Source organism: Chenopodium album, chromosome 15 (genome assembly GCF_948465745.1).
Source record: "Chenopodium album chromosome 15, dcCheAlbu1.1, whole genome shotgun sequence".
In the NCBI taxonomy this organism is placed as follows: domain Eukaryota; kingdom Viridiplantae; phylum Streptophyta; class Magnoliopsida; order Caryophyllales; family Amaranthaceae; genus Chenopodium; species Chenopodium album.
Window position 1 is genome coordinate 1,507,406 of NC_137848.1, and position 18,997 is coordinate 1,526,402.

At 32.4% G+C, this 18,997-nt stretch overlaps 1 protein-coding gene across 1 annotated transcript; it reads right to left on the reverse strand.

The window, feature by feature from the left end:
* Positions 1–17,462: 17,462 nt before the first annotated feature.
* LOC145583446 (uncharacterized) lies at positions 17,463–17,798 on the reverse strand. The gene has a single exon (XM_081640680.1). It carries the CDS (start codon positions 17,796–17,798, stop codon positions 17,463–17,465), a length of 336 nt encoding a protein of 111 aa, XP_081496806.1.
* Between the last annotated feature and the right edge of the window lie 1,199 nt (positions 17,799–18,997).

Consider the following 18,997-nt stretch of genomic DNA (forward strand, 5'->3'; position numbering starts at 1 on the left):
TTTTTAATAATTGTGTTTGTGTCCAGGTCTATGTGCTATTTTAATTTTTATATCAAGGCCAAGCTAGATCCAACACATAGAATTTACTGTAATTAATTTCGGGTTTTTAAATAGAAAATTCGTAGTTTAAGCTTAAAGGGATACAAATACATTACATCTAGTTTAATTAATCTTGGAACACAATAATATCAAGAATTCAAACTGCCTAAACATCAATTGGAAACTTGTAATTCCTCTGAGTCTAAACTTAATACACTTACACCTACACCTCTCATACTTCATTTTTCTTCTTCTTATTTGTACTAATTAAAAAATTTAGTCCTTGCGTATTGGCATCTTTGTGACCTCGAATATATGACTCTTCACTGTTTCAAAAAAAAAAAAAAAAAAAAAGACCCTTTTTTTTTATTATCGGTTTGAGTTTAGGTCCATAATCACAATGTTGTTGAATAAGGACAATTAATACCCACACATAATTTTTTATTAAAAAGACATATTACCCACACAACCTAATAATACAAATCTCTTTTTTTTCATCAACATAGGAGAAATTTATTCATGCATGGACTGTAGCCACACATACACATACACATACACATACAAAAGTGACAAACCTAAACATCAGATACAATCTTTTTTGGAGAATATTTCTTAAAAATAAAAGGATAAGGACTATCCTTGGCGACTCCCAATTTTCCATCGTCAAGAATACTAACATCCTTACACTCCGTAGCCGAAACCCTGAAAATTTCGGACTCGATTGTGTGACAAAACTTAATAAAGTAGATACCCTTAGCATATTTATTTTCTTCAATATGGAATGAATAAGTAGGCTTAAATGGCCCGTTAGTACCGACAATCACGTACGATTTGTCGTTGGCATCGCTAGGGGCTACCCACCACCTCAATGGTTTGTTGCAGGTGGTGGCGACCTTAACAAAGGAAAATTCAATTGGAAATGAAGTCTTAAGGATCGGTATTTTAAAGAGGGTCGAGATCTTCACAGGCATGCCTCTTTTGGACCAGCTATTGGTTATAAAAAGAGGGCAGGGTGAAGAGTCCTCAGCTGCTGTCAATCTTAGGCCACTGTCGGTTGATATGTACGGACGAAAGGCTGGAAGGATGTAATAGTCCCCTCCATTTTGTAGTATGTCGCCGTCCGCATCTATGATGGGGGCGGCGACACTAGGAGAAGGAGAGAGGACTAGGAGAAGGAGAGTAATTGCAGCAGTTGGGAACAGAATGGAAGCCATTTTTTTTTTTTTTTGAGTTTTGAGGGATGATGGAGGACTGGAAACAGGAGCGATGGTATTTATACAAGTACTATATAGATGGTATGGGAGAAATTTTGTAATATGTATGGGGAGTTTTTGGGAAGTTAAAAAAGTACGTATAGTGCTTACTCAATTGTTACGTGGTACTATTATGTCTTTATTTGTCATGTAAATACTGTAATAAAATTATGAAACAGAATTAGCACGATACAAAGGATGTCCTAGTGAGGGATAGCTCAAGTGGTTAGAGCTTTCCTCCCGATTTCAGGAGATCTTGGGATTGATTCTCACCCCCGTCCTTGTGGCTCTCTAAAAAAAAAAATATAAAAAAAAAAATAAATAAATCAGACTGTGAAGGCTCTGCAACAACAAATGTAAATTCTTTTGAGTGGACGTTTTGATGTGAATGGTACTAATTCATCAACTAATCTCCCACCTCCACCCCATGCTCCTTAGCTTTAATTTTAAGAATAGCAATTTGATATATGAAGTAGCAGGTCCTTGAAATTATTGATCAGTCTTTTGCTGGGAACTTTTTTTAGTCTTGTCAAGCAGGTTAATTAGTAAGTAACATAGCAAGTGGGCTCCCCTATTTTCAAGGAATATATATAACATAGTTTTGGGCACTTTTTGTAAATGATACTCTAACATTAACTTAGATTAGTTCTAAGTTGTAGGCCTTTTTTTTTTTTTTTTTTTTTTTTTTTTTTTTAAGCACTATTGTTATCAAGGCTAATATCCTTGTAATTTTAGTACATTATTGGCTAATTGCTACTAATTTAATTTACAATATTCAAATAATGAAGCTTATTTTAAAATCATATTGAGTTTTACCTCTTCATTTATATATATTTAGATGATTTATATGAACATGCACACTAAAATATTATCAATTAGTTCATGTTCCCTAAAAATTAATTTAAAATTTGGATTTATATATAATATTCTACATTTATGCCCCGTTCACTTGACCTTATTTTTGCTGAACTGAAATTATTTTTACTGAAACAAAATTATATTTGCTGAACTTAAATTATTTTTACTGAACTTAAATTAATTTTACTGAACTGAAATTATTTTTGCTGAAATGAAATTATTTTTACTAATTTTCTATTATAATTCTTCTTTAAGATAACTGAATTTTACTGAACTGAACTTATTTTTACTGAACTGAAATTATTTTTACTAAACTGAAATTAATTTTACTGAACTGAAATTATTTTTATTGAACTGAAATTAATTTTACTGAACTGAACATATTTTTACTAAACTAAAATTATTTTTACTTAATATTATTTTTTTAAGGTGAAGTGAACAGGGCCTTAGCCAACCAAAAAAAATGGAACAAAATTAGCAACGGGTAAACTAAAATTTGGTTGCAATTTTAGCTACGAATGCTAATATTTTGGTCTATATTCTCTCAGCTATGTTGATAACCATTAAGATAAAGTAGCAACAAAATATAATATTGGTTGCTAAGTTAGCTATGGAAATATGAATAATTTCTTGCCATATTAGCAACGGAATAAAATAAATTGTAGTTAAAATTGGTGACCAAAATGCTAATAAAATAAACGACGAAGTGGTTTTGTTGGCAATTTAGCTGCTAAAAAAATTAGCAACCAAAATATCATATATAGAGATGGAATGGTTTGGTTGCTAAATCTGTTGTTTTTTGTAGTGACGTGTATACTTTACCCTAATAACCCTCTAACCCTCACTTAACCATTTGAAAATTAAATTAATTTATAAATAAATAAATAAAATAACCAAAAACCACTACCCCCACCCACCAGCCCATCTACCCCCTCACTTTCCCCCTCCCATAGCAGCAGTTCCCATCACCGACCGAGCAGCCGCCTAGGCCCTTCACCGCCGGCGACCCCTTCCCTTTCCCCCTCACCCCCTCTTTTCTTCTTCATCTTCATCAATTTCCTCCAGAAAAACCTAACTTCATGTTTCTCTCTCCTCATTCTAAGTTATCAATGGCTTCACTCTCTCGATTATATTTCCATAAATTATCTCACAAAAATCCTAATTTATTATCAATTGAAGACTTCAATTTCACCTCGAATTTCTCTCTCCTCTTTCCACCGCTATGTCCGGCTATCCGCCATCGATGTGATACATTGCGGTTGCAAAGCCGGACAATTTCTAGTAGAGTAGGGCTATGTGGCGCTGCGAGGGTTCTCCGGCGAGTGAATAGTCAGGGACTCGGAGTAGGGTTGTTGTTTCCGTAGTGGGGGTTGATGACGGGAGTAGGCTAGCTAGCATGCAGTAGGGTGTGGATGGGGTGGTTTTCGTGGTTAATTTGGCGTCTCAACTAGGGAAGGGAGATGCTACCACGAGAGGGGAAAAGGGAGGGGTGGTGGTTTTTGTTTATTTATTTATTTATATTTTAATTTAATTATAAAATAATGGTTAAATGAGGATTATATTGGATTGTTGTTAGAAGAAATTAGATGTTAATTAAGTGATTAGTGGGACTAGGTTTCTTTAAAAATAATTTTTTTAACTTTGGATTTTTTTATGGTAAAGTTTTTAAAAGATTTTTTCTGCAAAGTGGTGTAAGAACCCTCCTCTATATAAAGAAATGTAGTGTATATAAGAACCAATCTAATCCGTAGGACTAGATTGTGTTAAACGGTCAAGATTAAAGGAAATCAAGTAATAAGATAATACTCCATATAAGTCCTAATTTTCTCTCTCCTTTCACAAAAAGTTGTCGTTAATTTCTTTCTCATCATTTTATCTCTCCTGAAACTCCCAAAATCCTCCATTATTAAAGCAATTTGAAAGACTTTTCAACTATTCCAGTCAAATCTCTCACAATTTGGTAAATTAAGGTATGCTTGTTCAAGTAATTTATTTTCAACGCTTTTGATGATTTTTTTCCCGAAATTTTTAGGAATTTATTACGAAATCACATCAATTATGGTTGATTGTTCAAAATTGAATCAATAGTTTTAATTTCAGCTATTTTAGGGCTCGGATTTTTAGCAACTTTTAGTGATTTTTTTGATTTTTTAGTGATTTATTTTGAATTTATAGTTCGAATTTTCAACTGCAATTTGTTCGTTTTTTTTCGAATTTCCAGCATTTTTGCACTGCAATGTTATTTGATTTTGTACTACAATTTTGTTCGATTTTGTACTGTAATTTTTGGAGGAATTTTTTTATTTTTTTTATTGTTATTAATTTACCTTTGAAAAATATACTAGAATGTTTGGTTGGATAGTTCATTGTTAGAGTTCATATTAGATTGCAAATAATATTGAAGAATTTATTGTCAGGTGTGCAAATAGGTCCATTCATGTAAAAATAAGAGTATTATGGTAATATTTTAGGTTAGCACTTTTGTATTAGATAAATTTGCATCTTAAGTTATAGGAATGGATAAATAACCAACTATATTTTCCTCTTTAATTCTGACTAATGTAATCACGTAATATTAGTACATACTTCTTAGTAGTTGTTGTGTTGGGTAATTTCACTAATCTATGAGCATGTGTAATGTGTTGGATAATTGAGAGTTATGTGCCCTAGTAGTAATAGGGGCATTTGAGTTTCTACATGTGATTGTTTTCCTCTGCTTCTATGAGAGGGGTGATGATCAATAACAAACGCCGAAAACCTATTAGCTCAAATGGTAGAGCGCTATGCAAATGCATAGATGATGTAGGTTCGAATCCTACATAGGCTATTTTTATAAATAACTAAGAAAAACTTCAAAAATAAACCTAATTATTTCTCCTTATAGCCTAATTTAGTACATAATGAAATAATTTTAGAACATAGGAAATAATTTTAGAATATATGGAGAAAAATTAGAACATAGGCTTTGAACATAGATTTAGAACTTAGGAAAGAATACTATCTTATGTGAGAACACCTTTTTTTTTTATATAAAAACACTATATGTTCCAAAGTTTTTTCCTATATTCTAATTTTTTTTTTATGCTTATGTTCTTTTATTATTATTTTTTTAATGTTCTAAATTTTGGTTTTTTTTTTTTTTTTTTTTTTTTTTTTGACTTCTGTTCTAAAATTTTCTGCTGTTCTAAATTTTCTGCTTCTTTTCTAAATTATTTTCTATGTTCTAAAATTTTTCTGCTTATATTCTAAACTTTTTCTTATGTTCTAAATTCTTTTACGCATTATCAACTTTTTATAATTTTACGAAAATGTAACTAAAGATACTACTCTCTCCGTTTTGTATTAATCATAACACTTTCTTTTTTTTCATCCGTTTCTTATTAATTGAAACACTTCTATATTTGAAAAGTGAAAATTTCACCATACACCCGGGTGTACCATGCCGGTCATAATACAAAGGTTATTAAAAAATGTGAAAAGAACATTGCATACAAATTAAAGTACATGAGCAAAAAATAAAATAAAATAATAATAAAAAAAAACGATTTCCTCCATGATTTAAGGGATTGATTTGTTATTTATATTCTTAGAATATGAAATTGATTTATTATTTATATTTTATATATTAATAAATTACTTTTGGTTTCATCTTTTTTTATTAAGAGAGAGATTTTGAATTTATATAGAGAGAGAAACCATGGTAAATTTTGAATTTCAAAGTGATACAATGTTATAATAGAGTTGATTTTATCGTTCTAATATAACCTCTTAAAGATGTAATTGAATAAGTCGTTGTTGAGAGAAAATGTATTTTTTTTTTTATTTTTCTTTCCTATTTTCGTGTTAATTATGAGGTTGAAGATGATATTCTTCGTATTATGATAAATGTTCATTTATCATTTCTTGGAAACATATTCTTTTTATTTTTTATTTTTTATTGGAATGGAATATGTTTTTTAAATCTGATTAATATGTTCTTTGTATATGAACTATATGTTCTTTACATTATAAACAGTGTACTTTAATATATGTAGATTAAAAATGTTCTTTAATGGGTTTCAATAATACAAATCATGTTCTTTTAACTTAGATAATATGTTCTTCTATATTAATAGCGTTTGCTTTAAACCTCTTTACATTATAAATAGTGTACTTTAATATATGTAGATTAAAAATGTTCTTTGATGGGTTTCAATAATACAAATCATGTTCTTTTAACTTAGATAATATGTTCTTCTATATTAATAGTGTTTGCTTTAAACCTTATATTATTTTGGGTATTGGTTTTTATTTATTTATTTTTTTTATTATTGTGCTCTCTTGTTTTATCCCTTATGTTTTTTTGGTAATGGTGAAAAAATATGATTAATTTTGTACATATTTTTTTTTAAAAAAAAATTGAAATAAAGTAAATTGAAAATGAAATTTTAAAATTTTGAATTTTTGAAATTTAAAAATGATATCTTGAATTTTTTTTGGTGGAAAATAATTTTAGATAGAGAAGTACTGAAAAAGTTTATATTTTGAAATGATTTGCGTGGTAAAAATCAATTAGTAACTATGTATTACCCCTCCCCCTTTTGTGAATCATTTCTCATAAATTACCATGTTCTTTATACTTCAATGATTTGTTCTTTTATAATTTAATGATATTCTTTACATTTATAAGCTATGTTCTTTCCGCTTTAATACGGGTGTACCTTGCGCATGGTACACCCGGGTGTATGAACTAACCATTGGTCTTATTCTATAAATTTTCTTAAACTTTGTGAACACTTTAATGTTACTATTAATTCGAAAATTAGAGATTATTACTTAATTTATAAAATAAAAAATGGCAAAAGTAAACTCTCCAACGAACGTGAGATAAAAAATGGAGAAAATACTTTGTAATACAAATACTGTTTAGTTTCTGTACAAATTCTTAAATGGACCCGATTCACACTAATTTATTGTGGACCACCAACATTAGAGACAATATGATTGTTTTATTAATAAAAAAAGAGGTTACTATATTAAAATAAAGGTTATTATGTTGAAATAAAAGTTAGTGAAACATTATAAAAGCTATAAGAGGTTAATTTTTTTAATAAAATTTTTAATATAATTGTCAATATGAATAATAATAATCACTATGTTAAAATTAGGTCATTATTCAACATAATGTCGTGCTTTAAATTCATAATAACATTAAAGGTCACACAAGTTTTAAAAAAGGTTAATATGTTAAAAAATAAGTTTACTATATTAAAATTAGGGGTCACTATATTGAATATAATGTCAGTAATATATGTATAAATCTTAGGTCCACAATTATTATTGTGGACCAGGTCCATGTAAGATTTTCTACAATTGTGGACCACTTTTTGATTTTTTTACGTACTATTATAGTGATGATGATGAAGCGATGGTCGTAAATCATAGTAGTACAATTGTGGACCACGAGTTTTGAATTATTGATATATTCATTGACTCATTGTCCTACGTTCACTACAATTGTGGTGGAAAAATTTTCAATAACATACACGTTTCTTTATTCCTTTGTCTTTTATATTTTTTAATTTATTTTCGATAACTATTAACAATTGAATTCATGCATCATATCAACAAGTGTAAAACAGAAGTGTTGCAAGTATAAATAAATAGAGTAACCACTTTGCGGTACTATTTTAAATCCAATTAAAAAACTACCCCATATGAATTTTACTTTGATAAGGTCTCCACCACCTGCAATAAACCATTGAGGTGGTGGGTAGTCCCCAGTAGACCTGGCAAATGGGTCATTTGGGTCGGGTATGGGTCGGGTCAAAAAGTTATCGGGTCAAGTTCGGGTTGGGTCGGGTCATTTTGGGTTTCGGGTTAACTTTGGGTCGACCGATAATCAGATTGGGTCGGGTATAGGGTCAACATTTTGGGTCGGGTTTGGGTTGGGTCAAGTTTGGGTCGGGTTTGTTCGGGTCGGGTCAATTTTCGGGTCGGGTCAATATTTGGGTATAATTTTCGGGTCGGGTCGATGCATTGGGTTAAATTCAACTTTGTATATATATTTATTTATTTTTTGATGAGAAACTCACTATATTTATTAAGGCAACTTTTTTCATGAAACATAGTAATTGTTTGACTATAGAATATTTTGTAATTTCATTTGGTATTGAACACTATGTTATGTACGCATTATTATTGTACTATTTTTTTTCTAGACTTGTGAGAATTGTGACTTTTATTTCGAGCTTTAGTTAATTTTTTAATCTTATGAAAAAATTCCGTAAAATAGTCGTTAAATTTCAATCTTTTTACAAATTTTTAATAACTTGTATAGATAAAAGGCCGAAGAAATCGAGAAAAGTAATGCTTAAAATATATAAATTACTTACACTGTTACACATTACAAAATAATAAAAAAAAATAAGTCAGTTTGATTGCCGTTTTTTTTCTATTTCGCGTTGGTTTGCTCAGGTCAAGTCTTTAGCTTAAATAGATCTAGTCATTTAAGGTATAAGATAATTTTGGTTCGAGTCACTTTGGGTTTCGAGTCTATTTGGGTCAATAAATTCAAGTTACAGGTCTGGTCACTTTGGGTATCGGGTCAACTTCGGGTCGGGTCATCTCGGGTTGGGTCGTTTCGGATCGGGTCACTTCGGGTTTCGGGTCAAGGTCGGGCCAATTCCACTTCGGGTTGGGTATGGGTCGGGTTGAATTGATTCGATTTTTGGGTCAATTTCGGGTCACTGTTTTCGGGTCAATTTCGGGTCATGGGTCGGGTCATCTGGTCTGGGTCATGATTGCCAGATCTAGTCCCTAGTGATGCCAACAACAAACCGTACGTGATTGTGGATGTTTTCAGCCCATTCAAGCATACTTATTCTTTCCGCACTGAAGAAGCTAAGTCTAGTAAGAATGTGCACAACATTAAGTTTTGTCACACTATCGACTTCGAAATCTTTAGGGTTTTGGCTATGGAGTGTAAGGATGTTAGTAATTGGAAGGCTATTCAATGGCTACATAAAAAATGTAGCCATTGTAACTAATTTTAATCTCAACCATTTAAATATTAATAATTAATCTTATCCGTTCAATAGTACTTGACTTCTAAATTATAAATGTTTTAAAAACTACTTTATTTTGAAAAAAAAAAAAAAAAAAAACTACTTGTCACTACCATTGATGAACTTCTAAGTATTCGACCATCATCCTAATCTCCATAGAATAACTATATGAGGAACAATTAACATGGATAGGATTAAAGTATAGCAAACAGTCAATGGAAAACTGCCAATTAATCTTCAAAAAAGGAATATGATTTTATACATTGAATTGTTTAATACAAAGTTCATGGATAATTAGATAGGATCAAATTTACTTTTGCACTAATTGATGGATTTCTTTTTAAGTGCTTCTCTCTCCTCAATCTCAACACCCTGCTCTTCTATCAAATTCACCCCATAAATCTCATGAATTAGGTATCTTTTTTATTGAGTCATGAATTAGGTAGCAAGTTTCGACGATAAATGCAAAATCGTCGGAATCTTTAGCGTAGGAAAGCTATTCAATTGCAATATCTTCCTTTGGTTGACAATGGTGCGTAATCTTTCAAGTGGATTGTGGCTATTTACTTTGCAAATTATCATCGATGGAAGATTAGAAGCTGCTGTAGTATTTTAGTTTTTAGAGGAATAAGGAAAAATAGAAAAAAAAATTTGGGTATTTTTTTTGGTCAACTTAAATCAATGGCTCTTATTTACATAATATTAATCAATGGTGTAGATTTCGTTTTTATAATATAACTAGGCTAAGTCCCGCACGGTCATAATTAAATTTTACAACAGATAAATAATAAATAATGATGTTAATTCAACGATAATTTATCTAAAAAAATTATTTGTAACAAAATAACTTGAATTTTAATTAGTTTATACCAACACTAAATACGTAAAGGTTATTGAATTGAATTGTATAAGTAAATAAATAAATATAGTAATAGAAACTTAGAAGCTATAAGGTTTTATATGAGAAAATTAAAATATTAGCTTAGGTTAGTATCCGTACACGAACTCATATACATTTGTCCTTAAATTGTTGACACACTTTGATCGACATAATATGAAAATTTAGTTGAGTTCATTTTACTTTAGGATAATTAGTATTCAATAATCAACTTTTTAAATATATCTTTATTGAGTAGTAGGGGTTTTTATTTTTTAAATAATCACATAAATGTTTAGAATGACTAAATAATTTTCCAATATATGTTGTATACAAAGTATACTATAACAAACTTATTTTGTTCTTGTAAATGTTACGTATAATTTTAAAATTAATACAAAGTATGCTACCAAATTGATTTTTCTCTTTTAATTAAAATAAATTTATTATCAAATGATAAAAGTTGGAGAAAAAAAATTAATATTGGTAATATTATAATAATTTTGGAAAAGAATATATTCCAATACATTATTTTTAATTAATGTTAGTATTTTGTAACTAAAAGTTTCCTAGTATATTTATTTAATTGAATATAATTGGATAAAATATGTTGTCAAAATACTAAAAAGGAAAGGAAAAAAAAGGCGGGAAAATTTTTAACCAGGAAATGACAAGTGTCATTCCTGATTTCGCCTTTAGTATAGATTTATTGATATTGTAGCCATCGTAAAACTGTCCGTATTCTTGATGATGGAAAATTGGGAGTCAATGAAGATGGGCCTTTTCATGTTGTTTTTGAGAAATATTATATTCCAAGGATTGCCTCTTATGTTAATTAGGTTTGTCACTTTTGTATGTGTATGTGTATGTGTATGTGTACGTGTATGTGTGGTTAATGTTGATGCATAAATAAATTTCTCCTGTTAGTTGACGAAAAAAGGAGATTTGTATATTATTAGCTAGGGGTAACTTTCCTCCTGGCCTTTTCCTGTTGTTTTTGAGAAATATTATATTCCAAGGATTGCTCTTATGTTAATTAGATTGTCTTGGCATCTACAAGTCTAAAACGACATCGTCTTGTCAATTGTCCTTCCAGGGCACAACATTATATTTTCACATGATCTGATTCGTCATTTTGATTTGTAGACATAGATATGAGAGGTGGTGGTTTATAATATTTCCTACTTTATCCTGTATAATATAATCTTTGTGGTGTGACACTTTGGAATAATGGTCATGGACTTAAACTCAAACGGTCAAACCGATTAGCTAGGTAAGTATGGGTAATATAATTTGTAAAATTTAGACACTAGTTCCACTACGGGTCTCAAAATTAAAATTATCATCGATAAGTAAAATCATGTCACAACCAAACAGTTTGATCAGGATGTTTTTACAATGGTCATCCATAAAATGACCCCACTATTCCAAATTCTTATTTGTTGATTTTTCCTTTTTTTTTTTTTCCTTTTTTTTTTTTCTGAATCAAACATCTTTTTTTGGGTTTTTTTTTTAAAAGATTAAAATTCAGTTCTTTTTTTTTTGAAAATTTAATTCTGCTTTTTCGGAAACCTATTTTCTATTTTTATAACGATTTTCATAGATAATGCTAAAATAAAAAATAATTCTTTATATATTTAAGTTTTAAAACTATTTCCCGTGATACCGTACACATAGGCTTAGTGAAGATTTGTAAAATCCGAGGCTATAAAGAACCGCTAATGGTATTAGCGGTTCGAATTTAAAGAACCTTTAACCATTACAGGTTTTTCAAATAGAACTGCTAATGGTATTAGAGGTTCTTCAAATAGAACCGTTAATACCATTAGAGGTTCTATTTAAAGAACCAATAACCATTACAGGTTCTTCAAATAGAACCGCTGATAGTATTAGAGGTTTTTTAAATAGAACCTCTAATACCATCAGCGGTTCTAATTTGTGTATAATCGCAATCTTTATTAGCGGTTTGTTACTAGCAAAAAACGAACCAAAAACCCGAGCCTACGTGGACGGTATGGTGGGAAATATTTTTTTACAGCAACGTATACACGGAATTATTTTTTTATTTTAGCATTATCTACAGAAATCGCTCCTATTTTACAAAAACTAGTTTTTTTTATAAAATAATATTATTAAAGTAAAAGAATTAAATTCATAACATTTTTCTTCATTGTTATTCAATGTCCTTCATCCATATATGAAAGTAGCCACCATCATTAGAATCTTTGTTCATCCATACACAAAAATAACCACCATCATTATAATCTTTGTCCCATAAAAAAACTCACAAATCGATGAAGGTTGAAAATATGTCTTGATCTATATAGTATATGCGAAATTTGAGTTCGTTCAAAATCGGGAGTCCGTACGATCTGGTTTTGATTTAAATCCTCAATAAGACGTATTAATTGGACAATCGCTATCAAGGAATGCCTTGGAGGGATGGGGTTTCGTGATCTCACGATTTTCAATGATGCCTTACTCGGAAGACAAGCTTGGCGACTAGCTTGCAAACCAAATTCGTTGATGTGTCAAGTAATGAAGGCAAAGTACTTTCCTCAGTGTGGGTTCCCAGATTCCTATTTGGGGTATGGTGGGAGTTTCGCGTGGCGGAGTATCAAATCTCTGATTAAAGAAGGAATACTCTAGAGGGTTGGAAATGATGAAATGATTGATATCTATAAAGACCCATGGTTAGTTGATGATGAGACCAGATTTGCAACTAGCACCCTAGGCACTGGAATTAATAAGGTTAGTGACTTAATTAACCTTGAGAACATGGAGTGGAATTGAAGTCCTTTAGAGTCGCATTTCAATGATCGAGATGGGAAATGCATTTTATTGATCCCTTTGAGCTTGAGACATCCTACCGACAAACTCACGTGGGCATTCTCAAAGGATGGGAATTACTCGGTAAAATCAGCATACATGTTAGGGAAAGGGTATGACTTGGAAAACTTTCATGGTGCTTGGGTGGAAATTTGGAAAGTGAATGTGTGTCCAAAGGCCCGAAATTTTTTATGGCGCTTTGTACTGAAACCCTCCCTGTCAAAAGCTTATTAAAGAAGTGTCATCTGCTTGACAATACTCTGTGCCCTTGGTGCGAGAAAGAGGATGAGACTTGGAGGCATGCTCTATTCGATTGTGACAAAGTACGTGACTTATGGCATGATATAGGCTGTTCTGATTTATTTAATACAGATTTTGAAGGCCCCCTTTGTGATCTCATTAAAGCATGGAAGGTGTATGATGAAGAGGTGAAGGTGAAGGGCTACTTCCTAATGTGGGGGTTTGTGGTTAGACCGCAATGTTAAAGTTTTTTAGCAAAATATTACACCTCAAGCTTTGCTTCTAGATCGTGTTTGCAGGTGGGTTGATGAGAATAATAGATATACTAAGGCAATCTATTCCACTACTTTGACTTCCCAGGTCAAGAGTCTGAATTTTTGGAAAGCTCCTCCTCATGGAGTGATTAAAATCAATGCAGATGCGTCCTTGGCTGAAGAAGGGTGGGTGGGGTTGGGTGTGGTAGCTCGTGACTCTGCTTAAGCTGTGGTTTTTGCTGCGACAAGAGGGAAAAGGCGAGATGGCAGGTCGACGTGGCTGAAGCAAAGGCCATTGTCATGGCTCTACGGATGGGCAGAAGATTTGGATGTGATAATGTAATTATCGAGAGGGATCGCCAGGTAGCTGTGAATAGACTTTCTAAGGGTGCTTCCCACCTCACTGATCTTGAATCCATTTTAGGGGATGCCATTGCTTTAGGGAACTCCTTTGCTAGTCTACATTGGGAAAATGTCAGAAGGGGGGGGGGGGGGGAGGGTGAATGTAGTAGCTCATAACTTAGCAAAATTATTCCTTTTGGCTTTGAGCAAAGAACAATGTAGCCTTTCGGAAATTGCTCCGTATGTACTCATGGACTCTCTAAATATGAATGATTATGTTTTGCTCCTTTTCAAAAAAAAAAAAAAAAAAAAATCAAATTAATTCAATTTTTTGATAGTCTGGGTGTGTGAGGCAAAATGAAGCTGAGAAGAAAGCATTTTTTTTCAAAAGCATGTTTGATTAGGGATGGCAATGGGGAGGGTCGGATGCGGATGATGATACCTCCATACACCCTTTGATACGATGAATACCCTAACCAAACCCTTTCTTAATGTTATTATTGACACCGAAATTTTGGTAATTTTTAGGTGTTAGACACATATAAATTAGGAGATAATGTTCAAAAGGAAAAATTGCTCAGAATAATCTCACCTTTGGGACGTCCAATAAAAATAATCCCACCTTTCGGTTATTTTTAATTAATCCGACCTTTATACTCAATCCGCTCAAAATGGTCCCAACTAGTCATGTAACCAGTTAATTGTTATGACAAGATACCTGACACGCGACGGGCTGTGATTGGTAAAAAAATTAAAATAAAACAATATTTTTTTAAAAGTTAAATAATAAAAAAAAAATTAAAAAACCACCCACCACCTACCAGTTGCCCAAGCCATTGCCACTGCCACTGCCACTGCCGCCTGAGCCCAATCCCCTGCCCCGTGGCCCTGGCCTTCCAGCTAGCCCCCAAACACAACACAACATCGACACCGATGTCGCAACTAACCCTCTCCCTTGAAAACCCCTTTCTCGTCCCGATCCCAGCCCTCCTCTCAAAAACCCAGGAGAAGATACAAAAATGGCAGGATTGTAGAAAGGAAAATTTGGAATTTGGTACCTAAAAAATGGAGGGTGTTGAATTTTGGTACCCATTTAAAATTTTATTTTAAATTGATACCCACCAAACTGTAATAGTATAGGTTTCGATACTTCTGTTAGATTTGCCGTTAGTGGGGCCCCATTTCCAACGGCTATTTTTTTAAATTCCTTCCTTTAAAACAACATAATCCTTCAGTTATCCCCATTTTGATTTTGCAAACTAATCTTGAGAAGAATTCACTTAAAATCTGCATTGACATTCTGTATAATTTAGGGTTTACATTTGTTGTTGTATTGCGATGGGATTTGGAAGGGTTTGGAGCAATTGTGAAGGTAGTAACAAGTGAATTAAAGGTTGGTTATTAAATTTTTTAATTTTCCCCACAATTGCGTCAAGTACTCATGAATTTAGTGGAATGTATGTTTGTTTGGGGTTTGTATGTTGTTAATTTGTGATTTGAACTACCAATTGTGGTTGTGATTGGATAATTATTTTTTAATTTAGGGGCTGGAAAAAAAAGGGTTCTTTAGTTAATTGAATTTAGGGGATTATTGTTGGAGGTTTGTCTATTGAAATTAAGGTTGCATGTTAGTAATACAATTGAAATTGGGGTTCTTTGTTGTATGTTTTTTGCAAATTATTTGTAGAATCGCCGATAAAATGGTGCTATTCAGATTTATGTACATGAGTTTAGTTGTTGACATGGAGTATGAAATAGGAAAAGACAACCTGTTGGATATTGCAGTAGAGGTTGAAGATCAACTTCGTGAAATGGATGACCCAATAGAAGGATCTGTAGGCATCTTGCACCCCACTTTTCAATATGTCTATAAAAGCAAATTTTGGAGTTTAGAAGATGATGGTGATGTGTTTAAAATGATTAGGAGGTTGGGAAATAAGGACATGTATATCATTGAAGTTGGTACCACTGATGATCCTGGTTTCTTGGCTGATTGTATTTTGGAGTATAGGATGAAACAAAATGGCACATGGCCACCACCTGGTCATCCTTAGTATGGAGGTCAACCACCAGATTGACAAGGTGTGTTTGACTTTGATGTGTATAAGAGGTGGTGATTTGTAGTTGTTTAGTTCTAATACCACTTGGTTTCATGTTTGTAGGTCTGAAAATGTCGTGGAATTCCTCATCTCCCTCTAAGCAGAAGAAATGCAACTGTGGAGTCCCACTTGCAAGGCTTACATCTTGGACCAAGGACAATCTAGGGCGCAAGTTCAGGGCATGCAAATTTTTTGATCCAAACACTGAGATAAGGGGCTGCAAAACTTTTGAATGGGTTGACTCAGATGATGGGACTAACTGGCAAAGGGATGTGATAAATCAGTTGGTGCTTGATAAGAAAGTAATGAAAGCTGAGATGAACTCTTTGCAAAGGGAGGTGGATGATCTGGTTGGGCAAAGGAGGTGTTTGTTGAATGAAGTTGACATATTGAAGACAAAATTCAAGGCTTTGAGTAGAGACAGGAAGAAGATGTGCAACAGCAATGGGAAATCTGATAGTGTTTCTTGGATTGTAGTTATAGAAATTAGTTTAGTTGTTAATGTTTTAGGAAGTTATGTAATAAGGAAACTTGTTTAGAGGGGTTTGGGAGAATTCAGGACATAATTATGCTTATGTAATGTTTTTTTTTTAAGATTAAGTTGGATGATGCATTATATTTTCAAATTAGTACTTATGTATCACTTTATTAGCTATGAATGAATTTGCAACAATTTGGCATCCTAAAGAAATGTATCATTTTTTTGGCATAATTTCCAATTTTTTTCAACTACTCATTTGTCATATATGTGCAAAAGATAGTTAGCATCCATAAGCATACATTGAAGTTAGTGTAGTATGTTCATAACAAACCAAAAGTTGGGCTTCCTCTGTTCAAAACACAAATATTCTAAAACAAGCTGCCCCCAAACAACAGAGTCTTAATTGTAAACTACTCCAATTTTTAGACCTAGTTGTTGTTGTCTTGGGTCTTCCTGCCTTCTTAGAAGTAGTATGTGGTGGCTTCTTAGCTGTAGTTGTGGTTGAAGCCTGGCTACATAAATATGGTTCTGCTGTTGCAAAAATCCTTAGCTTGACCTTATCATAGGTCTTGCTGGTGTTGTTACAGATGGTGTAGCTGTGCCTGCTCCTGATGCTGCTGTTGCTTGGGATAGTCCTGCTGCTTGAGATGATGTTGCTGCTGATGCTTCAGCTGCCTTTTTCTTTGCTGCTTCTTCTTGTAGGAACTTTTGTTAGCAATGTTGTTTAGGCCTGCCCTGCAGCAGTCTTTTTTGATTTTGAGAAAAAAAAAAACACACACACACACACAAAACAAACACCTATTAGAAACAAAAATCCAGTATTATTACAGAACAGAAAAAGAACATCTGATGCTCACCTTACTCAGTGCCCTAGCTGCCTTTAGTCTTCTTCGTTCTACCACCCATGGTGTGTTCACAACAGCCTTGCCTTTTGGTTTTGGTTGGGAAGAAGGTTCTAGTTTAGCTTTAGCAATGTGACAGGTCTTGGCATAGTGGCCAAATTGAGCACATCTCTGGCATCTTTTTTGCCTCTTCTGTTGGGTAGACTCTGCTGGTTCACTTGCACCTTCATCCCTTTCCTTTTTTCTCTTTTTGGACTTAGGTCTGCCAGGCATTACCCTTACTGGTGGGGGTAGTGGCTTTCTTATTTGAATCTTTCCCAGTGTTTAGGACCTAACATAGGCTGCACAGGAAGTTCATATGCTTGAATGTACATCTGCTTTGTATAATATTGATCCACATATTGTTCTGGATTAGCCCTCTTATCAAGTATGCATGCAAAGCCATGAACACAAGGCAACCCTGTGAGCTGCCAATGGAAGCAAGTGCATGATCTCTGTTGCAGATCAACTATGACATAGTCACTATTCAGTTCAACCTTAAAAGTATCACCCCTTGATACTTGCACTATGCAGTGCCTAGCAACCCCCTCCATCCTTTTAAACAGCTTAGTAACATATGGCATAACCCTCCCTTCCATTTTTTACACACCCTCAACTCCCATTTGGCATTATGTCTCTTCATTAAGTATCTCCTTAACCACTCCATTTGGGTTAGTATGGGTTTGTCCATAACTTCTCTAATGCATGCATTGAATGTCTCATACAAATTGTTAAGAAGCATGTTGGACTTGCAAGATGTAGAAAAAGCATGCCTTGACCAATGACATGCAGGGATGTTATCTAAATACTCATATGCATCCTCACTATGGAACTTAATAGACTCCATTGCAATTTCAAAATCTGAAATTTTTTTTGTGGAGGCGGATGCACCATGCCCCTTTCATCCGGTTTTCTTTAAAAAAAAAGGCGGAATGAACATATAGTTGTTCAGTAAAGAACATATAGTTGTTTTATAAAGAACTTATAGTTATTTTATAAAGAACATCACATATGGTTGTTTTGTAATGAACATACAATTTTTTTGTAAAGAACATATGGCCATTTTGTATAAAAAAAACACCCAACTTTATGTTCTTTATATATATGATAATATAATGTAATGAATATTATTTTTATTCAACCAAAAAAAAAAAAAAAACAGAAAGAACATAATATAGTATTTTTTTAAAGAACATCTAGCTTTTCAATCTTTAAATGAATTATTTTTTCCATAATTGAAGAGTTTTGGTAATTATTTTCTAATCTCAATTAAGAAATTTGTATATTTCTTCATATTTTAATTTCACTTGTTTGAATTCTTTAGAGAGAGGAATATAAATCTTAGAGAGAGAGAAATAGAAAATTTATAGAGAAAAAGAAATTCTACTGATAGAAGACGATGGTTGAGCATTTAGATCGAGTTTCGTGGTGCTTTTGAACATTGTTTTGTTAATGGAGTGATTATTAATGAAGGAGAATATGTGGATTTGTTAATCAACGATCGAAGATAATTTTGTATGAAATTTAGTATTTATTTTTCATTAATTGTGTTATTTTAGATTTAAATTAGAATATTTGTAATCATAAAATTCATTGTTTATTTTCCTTTTTGAAATTTGATAAATCTAGATGTTGAATTTGAGAATAATGTGACAAAGGTTGAAGATGATGTTCTTTATAAGATAGTCTTATGTTCATTGTTATTAACAGCTCTATGTTCTTTTTTAATATCTCTCATGTTCTTTTATTGTATTCTTCATGTTCTTTTAATATAGATGCTCAGAAATTATCACGTTCA